Below are 14,036 nucleotides of genomic sequence, written 5' to 3'. Positions count from 1 at the left end.
AAGTGGTAGAAAGAGTGTGAACCTCTTTCAAAAAGTGTACGTATATGTGTATATGTTTAACGGGCAATATTGATGAGGAAATATATGTTTTTATAACTTGTAAAACTGCAAGTGGCTTAACTCGTAAATTTGGCAGGTGGCATCATCATACAATTGTTTATCGGTTACTATCGGTCAATTTCAAAGTATAACTGGCTGTATTTTTTATTTAGACGAAAGAAAAGCATAAACGCTCCACTAGTCACATAGCTCGAGAGTTTTTGCAATGAATTTTCAGCCTTTGTTTATGCTTAGCCAAGACGCCATCTATATAGCCCACTAATTTTAAATACATATCAGCAGTGGTTGAACACAAAAGTGCACCAGCATTTGAGCAAATCAAAATGTCTGGGTGGCGATTCCCCTTGGGTTTTTATCAACACACTTTATCTATGCATTTGAACTATAAGAAAAATATATCCACCGTGCTACCTGTCAGCCATATCTTGTACAGCGACGGATAAATTTTTAGTCGTATTCACGTAAAATAAACCATTTCTTGCACTTATCTTGCAATGACTCTATTTTACTCTGGAATAAGCAATGGTTGAGTATTCATTGCTTTCCTACTAGAAACTGCTTCTATAAAAGCTTTGCTGTGGCCTAATATCATATGCTCGCGCTCTAGTTCAACAGACCAACGATCGCAATCTTAGGAATGCAACTGTTGCTTCTATATCGATCATTCAATAGCATAATGCTTAGTCTGGAGGTTGAATAAATGTGAAATGTATTGGAACAGAGATGTGAACATTCACTCTGTGATCTTGTACAAGAATGAGCAGGGAAAATCCCGTGAGCTTAATGAGTTCAAAAGGCACTATGTTACCCAATAAATCTGATGGAACTGGCACCAATCAAATATAAGACTGGCCGTTTATTATGTATTTTAGTTTATTTAGTGTTTCATTCTACGTCAATATGGCTACAAAACACTATGGAAACTGAGCAACATATCCAAACGAAATTATTGTTCACGAATTTTTATTCTGGTAGCTTAGATATCATAGCTGAATCGTTGTATTAGATTATTGAATCTTATTGAAAAAATGGTATATGGATAAGCTATGGCTTCCACCAACAGCAGCAGGATCTGGATATACTCAGACTTTATAATTGGTAGATAACTTGATTCATAATTTAGCTCAAGATCAATCAACAAGAATGTTCAAAGTGCAATACGACTGCATTGTGCTCCAATCCAAAAGATATTATAGTACAATGATAGTGTAAAAACAATTTATTCTAAAATGATACTGTTTTAGGAGTACAATCGACTATTCAATGTGCTGGACTATGCGTTGACAGTATGCACAATTTTACCAGTATAGTCCCAGAAATTAAACACAATTGAAGCTTCAGTTACACTGGCGTGAACAAATCCATTGGTTTGTCCAAGAGCCCAGCCGTCATGATCTGGGCAAGAATCTTCCATTACACTTCCAGCACCAGATTGAATATACTGGGTTTTTCCACGACTGGTTGCTTGCAAAGTATGATGATGTCCATAAAGATATGCTGTCGGTTGGTACTTGTCCAAAAGTGCTTGTAGTTCAACCATGTGTCCAACAGGCTTGCAAGTACCAAGGAAATGGTGACCTACTACAAACACATATTTTTTGTCCAAGTGTCGTTGAAGAGCTCCTTCGATCCAATCCAAATGCATCTTGACGGTTTGATTGCCATCTGTCCAGCCCGCGCGTTGAAAGTTATTCAGCATGATAGGCCGAATCTCCATTGTTGAATAAACCAAATAGTTGGTATCTATCATAATGAATGCAACCTCATGTTGTCCAAGCTTGACGGTGCGTTCCCAAAAATAGTTGGGCATGACCCATTTCGTTGGATTTAATCTTGAATATTCGATTTGAGATTGTGGATCGCCAAGCCAATCATGATTTCCCAAAACTGAGTACCACGGAATTGATTGGGTAAATCCTTGATATACTTTCAACCAGAAATCGTTCCATTTACTATCATTTGTGGATAGTACACCGTCGTGTTTAGTCTCATTGGTAGCATAAAAGTTGTCGCCAACAGACAGGACAAAATCGGGCTTGGTCATATATGCAAGATCCGACATTACTTTGGCTACCTGAGATTGACGCTCGTTGGGTTGACCCCAATCTCCAATAATAAAAAAGTCTAGGTTTGGATTGACTTCAGGCACGATTGAAGATGCTGATAAAGGTTGGATTGTGCTATACGTGACTTGATTCTTTAGTCCCGATTCCCAGCCAATTGGCATTGGTTGAGAATTAGACTGGACTGATGGATACGATGCATATTCGTCATGTTTTGAAACTCGATGGTGGCATTTGGGTTTTGAAGGAGCAGCTCCTCCAGAGCCATCGACGGGTGGATTATGTACTGTCAATGCATTGACTGCTAGGGCAAATGTTAAGAAAATAATGTAGAGCATCTAAGTATATTGAACGCCAGACAAAAACAGTGTACAACCGCTGAAAATAAGACGCCTAAGCAGCAGATTGAAAGCAATTCGGCCAGCTTTTATATTTCCACCTGTGACTATCTGGTGAGAACTCGGTCACAAGCAGATAAATAAACTAGACATGATAATCGTGCCACTAAATTGATTTCAAGTGGCAGCCATAAGTGAAAGCAAAATGTTTATTGGTTTCAGGTTTTAAACCAAGAAAAAACTGGTCAATAGCTTGCGACGGTTGATTGTCCACATATTTTACAGCTGTATTCATGTAAAATAAAATGCTTGTATTTATTTTGCAATTTGAGCCTCCATTTTGCACTAGAATAAGCAATCGTTGGATATTCGTTGTGCCTTCCTACTAGACATTGACTTTGTTCAATGAACATTTTTAATTATTTCAACAACGACCATCATGCAATACAAACTATAGTTTTCGACTCGGACGATCCTCATTCAACATAATCATACACTACGATCGACAAGTTGAAAATCAGATATTAAATTTAATTGTTTTGATGTTGTCAATACAACTCTACAAACTCCTCTTTGTGTATCTTAATCTTGGATCACTCGTGTTCCAGTTCAAGAAAGCAAAGATTGCATGTTTCAGAAATGCAACCGTCGTTTTCACACCGATCACCAGTAAAATACCACTCGACTTTGTCAGAGTCCACGAAACGATACTTTTCGCTAAATGTGGTGCAACTATCATTTCATGAGATTAACTGTTTACCATGTATTTTGATTCCCTTATTTGCTTCATTTTATGTGAATACGACTGTAGTTACAATTGAGTGAAATAGAGCATTTATCCAAATCCAACAGCATCTAGCCCACGGCATTGAGCCGAAAACGTTCTAAGTGCACTACGAAACGTTTTTCCCTGACGAGTGCTACAATAAACATGGGTGGGTACTTTAATAAAACGACAAAAAGTAGATTGTGCCAGACAATCAGAAAAATACAACCATTCAATAGCACTGCAGTAAACTTTACACCAGACATAAAATTGTACGCACCTGGTAATGGATTTAAGAAACGATGCTTTGTGGATTGGCGTAGCTAGGCTGGAAGGAAAGTTTGGTTGGGCTAAACATGCTTGTAATCCTTGACGAGTATGAACTGGATACTTGCAAATCAACGTAAATAATGCGTCCGACACTTTGTCCACTAAGCTTCTTGGTAGTCCACCACCCAATGCCTAATAAAATATCATTCAGTCCAGAATTCCAGCTATTTAATACTTTGCAAAAATATGTATATACATGGATGGATTTACAAGCTGTTTAATAAACAATCAAGCAACAGGTTTACCATAAGTAATTCGTGAATAATCGCTAAACCTGTAGTATCCAAAACATCCTTGACAATATGTTCAACTACTGCAGCTTCGAATGGAGCATTGATAAAATCAGTCTATTCAATATTAAAATTTAGATTAAAACCTTGTACTTTTATCTCGGATATAAGCCCATACAATCAGCAGGGTGTCAAAATACCAAGTCAACGAACCACAAATTTAAGGATTGTTGTCACTGCTAGTCGCTCCTGCAACTTTAGCCCCTGTAAGATCACCGTGACCACGACTGTACGCATAAATCCTGGTTCCATTTGCAGTACGACTGATCCATGCATTATTAGAAACTAGATGCATGGTATAAGGGTGTCGGTGAAATAAATGGCATCAACAGCATATTTTTTCAAATTGAAATAAACTATCCTACAAAAAATCAGTCATATAGATGATAAACATACACTATAAAGCATTCGCACAAATTCGTCGACCACATCGGGATGACTTTCCATGTATGAGGTGGTGGCAAATCGCTCTACAACCTGTGTGCTTATAGTCTTGAATACCTCTTTACGAATGACTAGTCCAGCTTCATCTTCTGATTGACGAGAAGCAGCATATTTTGTCAACGCAGACAGCGTGCGCAAGTAGCAAGCTCTAGGAAATTGCTCAACTGCTTTTAAAAAAAACGAAATCAATGGCTGGCACTGGCTACCAAGATGGGGCAAACTTGATTTAGACATTTCACTGACGACATTGCACGCTGTCTAAGTTCGTAAATGCATTAGATTTATATAAATCAACACCTATAATCAACCAGCCATGGAATCAGAATAAAAGTTGTAGTATGCATAGCACTTACTTGAATCATTTCTTCATCAGCATGCCACAGTACAATCACAGTGTGAATCATGTTTGCTATATTCGTACCAATTCGCAGCTCGTGCTCATTTGGAGCAGCGGGCACATCCACAAGATTTACAATAACTGATTTTGAATCATCAAATGAATTGGCACCATGCGAACAGGCAATCAAATATTCAAGTTGAGCCAACACATCCGGCCGATATTGTGTCAAATTAGTATTCTAAAATGTTGAAATTAAACAGTAAAATATGTCAGTATGAAGCTGTCAATTACTAGACATTACAACTATTGTCAAGGCATATGCATTGCAAATTTAAAAGTCTAGTCATTCTCAATAGTGGTCATTGACAATCAAATTTACCGATTTGGCAGAGACAAGCAAAGTCTCAAGCTCTGATAAAATGCCATCCAGAATCATATTAAGTCTGGGACTGGCCTCATCAGTAGGAAGTGCTTGAATAATCATTGAAAGGGATTCGATAATCTTGCCATGTGTTGCTCGCTAGTTTTAATAAACATCAAACCCATCAACTCAATAAATGAAACATCGATCGGGATAATAAACTAAAATAAGTAGTTCAACGTACATCTGTTACGGAAAGCACAGAAATGCAAGTATTGATAACATGATCAGAATAGGTAGCAAGCGAAACACGGCACGAATCGCAAATTTGACGAAGTGCATTGGCAGCCAAAACACACGACCGAGTGGTTTTTAAACTTGATAAAACAAATTCAAAAGCTGGTCCTATGCTTTTATGATGAGTAGAAAGCCAGTCCGCATATAAGCCTAAAGAAATGCAACGTATTCAATAAAGAAACGTACAATAAATATCGTTAAAGTGCACGCGACTGATAAAATGATAACTAGAGAAATTACAATGATAAATGGCTGACAAAATCAAGATTTACCTAGCAACGACACACATGTATTTCGCAATTGTCCACTTAAATCATGGGTAGTGCAAAGGGAATCAATCTGCTGCAATACTGGTGTTTGAATAATTTGGTCGAGACACACGTTTGCATTTGAATCAACAGATTCGCTAAATCCCTTGAGCGCAAATAGAAATGCTTCCAACTCCTAGTTAGTTTAACACGAATAATTCATTTATTAATAAAAAATTCATTCCAATGTATTCAAAAAAATAAAGCAACCCGAATAGTTTTACATGGAAACTGCATACCTCGATTGAAGTATTCGGTAAACTGTTGAACTGCAACAACCTTTGAAGAATTGCACCACAAACCAGCTCAAACGCTTGATCGTTCAAAATAGAGTGGCAACATAGCATGGTATCCGCACATTCTATGCGATGAGATTTGAATTTGTCTCTATCGTCTAACCAATAGAAAATATCAGTTATAAAACCAAGTAGTTTGAAACATCAAAAGGCACCATAATGTATTGCATTGAATTCAGCAAAACTACCTTTGCTCCAGGATTCATATTCATGCAAAGGCGGATATTTGACTTGAATGCACAGCGACTCTAGTAATTTTTGAAAAATCTGATTGATGCGAGACTCGATAATTGAATACTGTTCTTGTAAATCATCATTGGCCCACATGTCCATACCCTCTGCAGCAGCTTCTTGAAAAAGGAACCAAAAGTAAAATGGTTGCTCACTAGGTATTATAAAACAGCACATTAAACTCAATGTCAATCATACAAAAACATGAAGCATTGCACAAATACTTTGAAATTCACACAAGCAAATATACTTGCGTGACGACCTGGTCAACTCCAAAGTATCCTGGAAAAGATGTAATGTCCAACAACATGTCAAGCGCTTTGCTAACTGGCTGAGTGTGCAGATTTTCCCAAAAGTACTCGACGTGGTTTTTGCCTAATTCTGAAAGCATTTTGCAAATAAGTTGCACAACCGACTCGTCTTGATCTAAACCGACGTCAAGGTAATACAAAATAAAACTTGATTTTAACTCAAGCAATCAAAATAACAATGCCTGAATCCCATTCCTGAAAATTATACAAATATTATCTAACCATACCTTGTATTGACTTGGATAGTCTAATATATATAGCGTCCGAAGTCAAGGTATCCAAAGCTAATTCGCAAACAGACTTTTGAACACGTTTAAGTCGACACTCTCCAAGTATCTCCGAAATGGCATCGGCAGTTGTTTCGAAATCAGATCCCTGAAGTAGCTGAAATAATAAACTTTTTAAAATTTGCACAAGTGTGCTGCACCCAGATTAAAATAGTTGAAAAAACCAGTAACCAATGTCAATTGTGTATCGTTGGAAAAACCAGCCATTAAAATAGTAAATGCATGACATACTCGACTGGAAGGAATTCGTGCTGAATCCAGCTGGATATGCATCTTAAGGAAAGTCTTCGCACTGTTGGATCTACATGGCTTAGCATTTGAACGCTAAATTCTGAAGAAGCTACCGAGATGTTTTGAACAGCCGCAAACATTTTATTCCTTAAACAACCAAACATGGTGCAATCAGTCCATACAATTCAACATGCAATTTCCAGTAAATAAACAAGACATTACACATACTTTGAAACCACGTCTAGATCCATCTTGTACATTTCTTCTGGGATCAACCCTGTCAATTCCAAGATTATCTTGCTAAAATACGATGCATCTACTGCTGTAGAATCTGTCTGTGCAACTGACATTTTATCTAAAAGATAGGCCACTGTTTGTTTGAAATGAAAATCTGGATTATCAACTCGACTTTTCAGAATCAAAATGACAATCTATTGAACAACAGCATTCAGTATTTTGAAGCAATAATAATTGTTATCCGACAAGATCTGACAATATCCGACATCAGATAACGCTTTACAATAAAAACACATACCACTTGAGCAATCTTGGCCGTCACAAACCACGGGCTTGTCAGTTCACTGTTTGCCAAAAGCTGCACAAGCATTTGCTGAACCTGATCTAGTTTTGAGTTTGGAAACGAGCTCCTGAAATACTATTAGAACCAAACATGGTTTACTCTGCTGTTCTGCAAACATTCTTACCAAAAATTCAATAGCTTGTTATATAGCGTTTGTGCACCAAATAGTTGTACACTTGGATTCTGATGGATTGTCCAGTATGAAAGAATTCAAGTCGGCGGGTGTAAATACAATGTCAGTATTCTAGACTTGAATCGTTTGGTTTAAACAGTATCAATGGGTTCAAGAGTTCATACTTGCATGGCTAGCAATTGAAGGGAAGTTTCCCATGCTATCTGAGCTCGCTGGAATTCAAGTAAATACGACTCGGCATCTTTCTTTAAAAGTCCATCTGCTGTAGAATCTAATAATTGATGAAGTGCCTATCCAGTGATTATTGATTATCAATATAGTCATTGTTCAAACATGCACATTTAAAAGGAACAAGGTCAGTATCGAGCATTCAAGCAATAATATTCTGTTTAATGAACAAGACTCGGCCATTAAAAACGATTGTGTTTACAGAAACAATCATATGTCATATATAATCCTGTTACAAACTCACTTGCTGCACTGATTCTACTGAAAACAATTCCATGCAGCAAAGTAGATTTTGAATCAAGTTTCGATTCTGCTTTGATCTCGACTTTCAAGCCAAGTTTTATATTACCACAAAAACTGTTGTAAATTGTCTTGAAATTCATACAACTTGTATATGATCATTAGTATAACTACTCTTGAACATGTATATATTATTGTAATGTCTAGTCTGGTTGGTCTTGAATATGTGATCAACACTATGCTTGTCATTAGTAAATGACATGATTGTTGAAATGCGTCGCGTTTATCAAAACTGACTTGCATTACTACATTCATTGTCAATCTTGACTTTACTGGATACACAGTCATGATACTTTAATCAATCTGCTATACTATGCAGTAGTTTATATATTACACTCAAATATCATTTTAAGCATGTCAACTGATTGTAGTCAAAAACAATGATTTATTAAGTGTATTGATTTTTAATATGAATCCAAAAAATTAAAGGTAGCCAAGTCGTTTAAATGCTTAACTATGACACAGGGAAAATGCGGCTAGAGCAATGCAGCAAACAACAACCATACCACAATCTTCACAGGAACGTTCTTTGCAGGCACCTTGATCACCAGCACGGCATGGGACTGGACCAGTTTGGCTTTCAGTACTATAGCAATAAGACTCGTCATAGTTTTTGCAACACTTTTCGGGATTGCACTGTTTATGCTTGACAGATTTTTGGCGTTTTAAAAATGACTTTAAACCACGTTTCCCGAGATTGGTGGAAACACCACTTTCAGGAGTACTTGAAGCAGCAGACACGGCAGCAATGCAAGTGGCGGCAATGGTAAAGATTGTAAATTTCATTGTAAATGTTGATGCAAGAAGTAGATTGTTGTAAGATGACTAAAAACTGGAGTAAAATCGACTCAATTTATACAAAACTGTTTGAGATTGAGGTATGTATAAAAGCATATGTACACACAGCTACGGCGTAATATAGATACTGCTTAATAGGATGTGTAGATTGATGGATGTTTGATTTTAAGCCTTATGTGCACTGAGATGACGGGGCATTGGCGTTGCTTGTATCGTGGCTTGTTCCTTGAACCGTTTTATCCGAATCTAAAATAATCTATACAGAATGATAAGCTATTATGTGACAGCATATTGGTTCACATGATGAAATGACCGTAAATCAAGGTATCGATATGTTTGATGTACTGTTTAGATTGACAGATTTTGTGGATGGCTGTGGTATATGCAGCCCTATTATACCTAGTAAGCTAGCGTGTTTTCAAACATTGGACTATTCAGTTGTCTAATGCATTAGAGCCGCCCTTTTGTATACAGTTGCATAATTCTAGCCCTTAAACTAAACAGCAGCCCTGAACTGTGGTTTAATCAAGCCAATGGTTTGATGACCCCGGTCAACATCAACAGAGATTGCATTGGAAACGATTCTGCTTTGATCTCGACTTTCAAGCCAAGTTTTATATTATCACAAAAACTGTTGTAAATTGTCTTGAAATTCATACAACTTGTATATGATCATTAGTATAACTACTCTTGAACATGTATACAGTATTGTAATGTCTAGTCTGGTTGGTCTTGAATATGTGATCAACACTATGCTTGTCATTAGTAAATGACATGATTGCTGAAATGCGTCGCGTTTATCAAAACTGACTTGCATTACTACATTCATTGTCAATCTTGACTTTACTGGATACACAGTCATGATACTTTAATCAATCTGCTATACTATGCAGTAGTTTATATATTAAACTCAAATATCACTTTAAGCATGTCAACTGATTGTAGTCAAAAACAATGATTTATTAACGAATTGTTGAGTTTAACATGAATCCAACAAATTAAAGGTAGCCAAGTCGTTTAAATGCTTAATTGTCTAGCCCTTCTGAAATAATTGCAGTTGCAACAAGGCAGGTACAAGCACCAAGAAGACACGCTAAAAAAGCACGTTCTTTGCAGACACCTTGATCACCAGCACGGCATGGAACTAGATCGGTTTGGGCTTCAGTACTATAGCAATAAGACTCGTCATAATTTTGGACACACTTTTTGGGATCGCACTGTTTATGCTTGACAGATTTTTGGCGTTTTAAAAATGACTTTAAACCACGTTTCCCGAGATTGGTGGAAACACCACTTTCAGGAGTACTTGAAGCAGCAGACACGGCAGCAATGCAAGTGGCGGCAATGGTAAAGATTGTAAATTTCATTGTAAATGTTGATGCAAGAAGTAGATTGTTGTAAGATGACTAAAAACTGGAGTAAAATCGACTCAATTTATACAAAACTGTTTGAGATTGAGGTATGTATAAAAGCATATGTACACACAGCTACGGCGTAATATAGATACTGCTTAATAGGATGTGTAGATTGATGGATGTTTGATTTTAAGCCTTATGTGCACTGAGATGACGGGGCATTGGCGTTGCTTGTATCGTGGCTTGTTCCTTGAACCGTTTTATCCGAATCTAAAATAATCTATACAGAATGATAAGCTATTATGTGACAGCATATTGGTTCACATGATGAAATGACCGTAAATCAAGGTATCGATATGTTTGATGTACTGTTTAGATTGACAGATTTTGTGGATGGCTGTGGTATATGCAGCCCTATTATACCTAGTAAGCTAGCGTGTTTTCAAACATTGGACTATTCAGTTGTCTAATGCATTAGAGCCGCCCTTTTGTATACAGTTGCATAATTCCAGCCCTTAAACTAAACAGCAGCCCTGAACTGTGGTTTAATCAAGCCAATGGTTTGATGACCCCGGTCAACATCAACAGAGATTGCATTGGAAACAGTTTAGTTTGATCTTGATGAACGATCTTGTAATTGATGGATTTTGGAAGCGTATATTAGTTGGTTGATGCAATACGATCAAATCAAGCATACCATTTACAGATGAAAAGTGTACTAGTTGAATAAATGTGATTTTAAGCGGATACGAAACAGTGGAATATAGAAGAATCGAGTGCTTGTGAATTACCATGTAGCAACCGCAGTATACTCTTCGTACCAGGAATTCCGTTACACAGCAGAACCCTAACCACTCATATTTTTGATATTTCTGGATCCAGCAGTATTATATACTACCAATGTCGGATATTTTATTGACTGGTCAATGTTTCATGATTGTTGTATTGGCTTTATAGATCAGCCATCTTGAAACACTATACATGCTTTACAATTATCTAGCCATCTTGCAGGTTGTCAATTTCGTCACCAATCGATTATTTCAATAGCAATATCCTAATTTCGTAACACAAGCTTACATTGACGGATTACAAAACCAGTAGTTTAACCAGAGTCAAACATCAAGATTTAATATAATAGTCGACTCTGTTTCAGATCTTTACAAATTTATTAAACATGGTAATTATTACTCGAGCAGAATGTTGAATACAATCAACTAGCCGAGATCACAAGTGTAATAATTAAGAATAATATAGTAAATAGAAACAGGATGTTTGCAGTCCGCATTGGTCCAGTGGTTAGGATCCCACGCTTTCACCGTGGTGGCCGGGGTTCGATTCCCCGATGTGGAGTATTTTTTTGTCAATTCAATTGTCAAACCAATCAAAAGTGTTAGAATGAAGAATTCTTTTTACAAACATCAGTAGATTGTTTGACAGTTGATTTGAATAGTAAGATCATATTAGAGTTATGAATTATTTTAAGAATTATTATAGATTGTCATGACAACGTTGACCAAGGAATCGAGAGCATTCAACAGGACGCGAACCACAAATGCAAACAGCAACTCGCATCCTCTTCCCCACGCTCTAAAGGACACTGGATTTGGTGGTCTTAGAACAAGCCAATCACACAGGTGAGTTGAATTGACTCAAGTATCTCGCACATGATTTGATATGCTCATACTTTGATTCAGCTGCAATTCTATTATCATGTCAAAACAACTGTCCATGCAAACTGCAGATGCAACTCATCCAGATATCACTCCTGTCCAACTGTCTGTTCGCAAGGGTTCTGAACAGGTTTGTAATCTACTGGATTAACTCTCTTGGTTTCTTATTGTCTGATATCAACTAAACCAATCATACTGTTCTATTCATCTTGAACAACCATTTTGTATTCCATTCCTACTGTCATCACATCTTGACTCTTTCATTTTAATCGTTATTCTATTGTAGAATCAATCTCTGGATATTGAGTTGCCTGTTGGGCGTCTGAGTGACAGGTAATACTATTCTATGTCATTGGTAGGAATAAACTCATCAATTCTGATGAATTTTAACTTTTATTGATTACTTAATATAGTAACGATCCAACTGTGCTTAGAACAAGAATGCAGTCACTTGTTTCCGAATTAGAATCTCAACAGCGGACCATGAACAAACTGAAACAGGATTTGAAGGCCGAAAAGGGATTGGTTGCAACCTTGAGGTGCGTTTCTAGTTTGAAATCTTGCCGCAAACTTTGCTTTATATCTACCCAGTTTAAGCAACCATATTAATACTTGATTGCAATGTTAGAGCTGATAAGCAAGCACTTAAACAAATGACTGTCAATTTGGCAAGTATCTTTTGGTTTGATTGATTCTAGCAAATCATATTATGACTGGTTCCGTAATCAAGCTTGGCATCCCTTGTTCAGTCTTATTAATTCTATACTCCATGTATCACATCATTGCGTGTCAACCATATTAGCAAGCCACCGCTGAAGTCGAAGAAGAATACATTTCAAATACTTTGATGAAGCGGATTCAGCAACTACAACATGAAAAAGGAGATTTGCTAATGCGTGTCGAGGCAGAGGAAGAAATGATTACAAACCAACTGCAAAAAAAACTACGTCAGGTTGATTACAGCGTTTTATCCAATTATACAATCATGTCATGTTTACTGGTCCATAGACTAACTTGTTCAAATTTTGAATCTGTCATTGAACCGCAATCACTTCAAATCTAGCTTCAAAAAGACAAGGTTGAAATGGAGTGCGTGTTGGAAAAAGAACAAGAGTTTATGGTGAATCGACTTCAAAAACAACTTGACGAGTTACGAGGAAGAGTAGGAAATGGCCCTTCTGTTTCCACATCGTAAGTACTGGCTATTTCATGTCTCGAAATTGAGTTCAACTCGTCAACAATCTGTCTTGTTTATCCAACTGCTATACAAATATTAGATCGAATAAAAAGTGGGGGTATGCGCATAGCAGTAGCTCATCCATGTCTGAGCTCACTTCTCCATCAATCGCGGCTGGTCCTGGTGTGATTGAAGTTCTCAAAGCAGAGGTAATAAGATTCTATTACAAAACGAAAAACTTGTTTCAATGTTGGAATCTCAATCAGTTTATTTTAATTTTTTTGGTTTCTTCAATGTATTAGTTAAATGATGCAAAGCACCGACTTCAAGAATCAGAGGCTGCAAATGAAGAATGGCGAAACACTTCATCTGCCCATTACCAACGTTTGCGTCAACTCACTGAGATGCTTATACTCAAACAAACTAATGGATCTTTTCCCTCATCTTCAAATCCCTTCACAATGGAAATGCTGGATGACCAGTTTCCACCTACACTTCCTATACTGAAATACGAGTCTACCAGTACACCCGCTCCACATGTGTTTCAACGACAATTGAGTATTTCTAGTCGATCTGGAAGCGTGGCTAGATCTCCTTCTGCTTCGCCAATAATGGGGTTCCAGCCAAACGATTCTCATCCTCACGCTATTCCTAGATCTTTTGGCCGCTCTTTTGGCTAAATGTCAAGTCATCAACAACTGTTGTAATCCTCTACACTTGTCATTTGAATACCTGAGCAAATTGTTTGCACTTTCGAAATGAATTAAAAATAAACTGTTTTGCTTATAGTTTTTATCATCAACTTTAATTCAAATGCTGTGATAACAAGTTCAACTATACCG

At 37.1% G+C, this 14,036-nt stretch overlaps 4 protein-coding genes across 4 annotated transcripts; 1 reads left to right on the top strand and 3 right to left on the bottom strand.

The window, feature by feature from the left end:
• Positions 1 to 1,333: 1,333 nt before the first annotated feature.
• BATDEDRAFT_28668 (uncharacterized protein) lies at positions 1,334 to 2,461 on the bottom strand (the record flags this gene model as incomplete). Its single annotated transcript, XM_006682999.1, has 1 exon — positions 1,334 to 2,461. The coding sequence occupies one exon, from the start codon at positions 2,459 to 2,461 to the stop codon at positions 1,334 to 1,336; it is 1,128 nt and encodes a 375-aa protein (XP_006683062.1).
• Positions 2,462 to 3,296: 835 nt separating this feature from the next.
• On the bottom strand, positions 3,297 to 8,980 carry BATDEDRAFT_92876 (uncharacterized protein; the record flags this gene model as incomplete). The annotated part of the gene is made up of 16 exons (XM_006683046.1): positions 3,297 to 3,381; positions 3,508 to 3,689; positions 3,803 to 3,904; positions 4,001 to 4,132; positions 4,244 to 4,549; positions 4,645 to 4,869; positions 5,011 to 5,151; positions 5,237 to 5,439; positions 5,562 to 5,733; positions 5,837 to 5,991; positions 6,082 to 6,278; positions 6,361 to 6,550; positions 6,663 to 6,856; positions 6,954 to 7,100; positions 7,182 to 7,218; positions 8,734 to 8,980. 16 exons carry the CDS (start codon positions 8,978 to 8,980, stop codon positions 3,297 to 3,299), a joined length of 2,715 nt encoding a protein of 904 aa, XP_006683109.1.
• Positions 8,981 to 10,017: 1,037 nt separating this feature from the next.
• BATDEDRAFT_92875 (uncharacterized protein) lies at positions 10,018 to 10,359 on the bottom strand (the record flags this gene model as incomplete). The annotated part of the gene is made up of 1 exon (XM_006683045.1): positions 10,018 to 10,359. One exon carries the CDS (start codon positions 10,357 to 10,359, stop codon positions 10,018 to 10,020), a length of 342 nt encoding a protein of 113 aa, XP_006683108.1.
• A 320-nt stretch (positions 10,360 to 10,679) lies between these two features.
• Positions 10,680 to 13,874, top strand: BATDEDRAFT_28664 (uncharacterized protein; the record flags this gene model as incomplete). The annotated part of the gene is made up of 11 exons (XM_006682998.1): positions 10,680 to 10,773; positions 11,609 to 11,736; positions 11,842 to 11,981; positions 12,042 to 12,147; positions 12,304 to 12,350; positions 12,431 to 12,556; positions 12,646 to 12,689; positions 12,824 to 12,969; positions 13,081 to 13,208; positions 13,295 to 13,403; positions 13,497 to 13,874. The coding sequence occupies 11 exons, from the start codon at positions 10,680 to 10,682 to the stop codon at positions 13,872 to 13,874; spliced, it is 1,446 nt and encodes a 481-aa protein (XP_006683061.1).
• Between the last annotated feature and the right edge of the window lie 162 nt (positions 13,875 to 14,036).

The sequence above is a fragment of the Batrachochytrium dendrobatidis genome, assembly GCF_000203795.2.
Source record: "Batrachochytrium dendrobatidis JAM81 unplaced genomic scaffold BATDEscaffold_20, whole genome shotgun sequence".
Taxonomy (NCBI): Eukaryota; Fungi; Chytridiomycota; class Chytridiomycetes; order Rhizophydiales; genus Batrachochytrium; species Batrachochytrium dendrobatidis.
The sequence above is the reverse complement of the archived record's forward strand: the minus strand, read 5'-3'. Positions and strand labels throughout refer to the sequence as shown.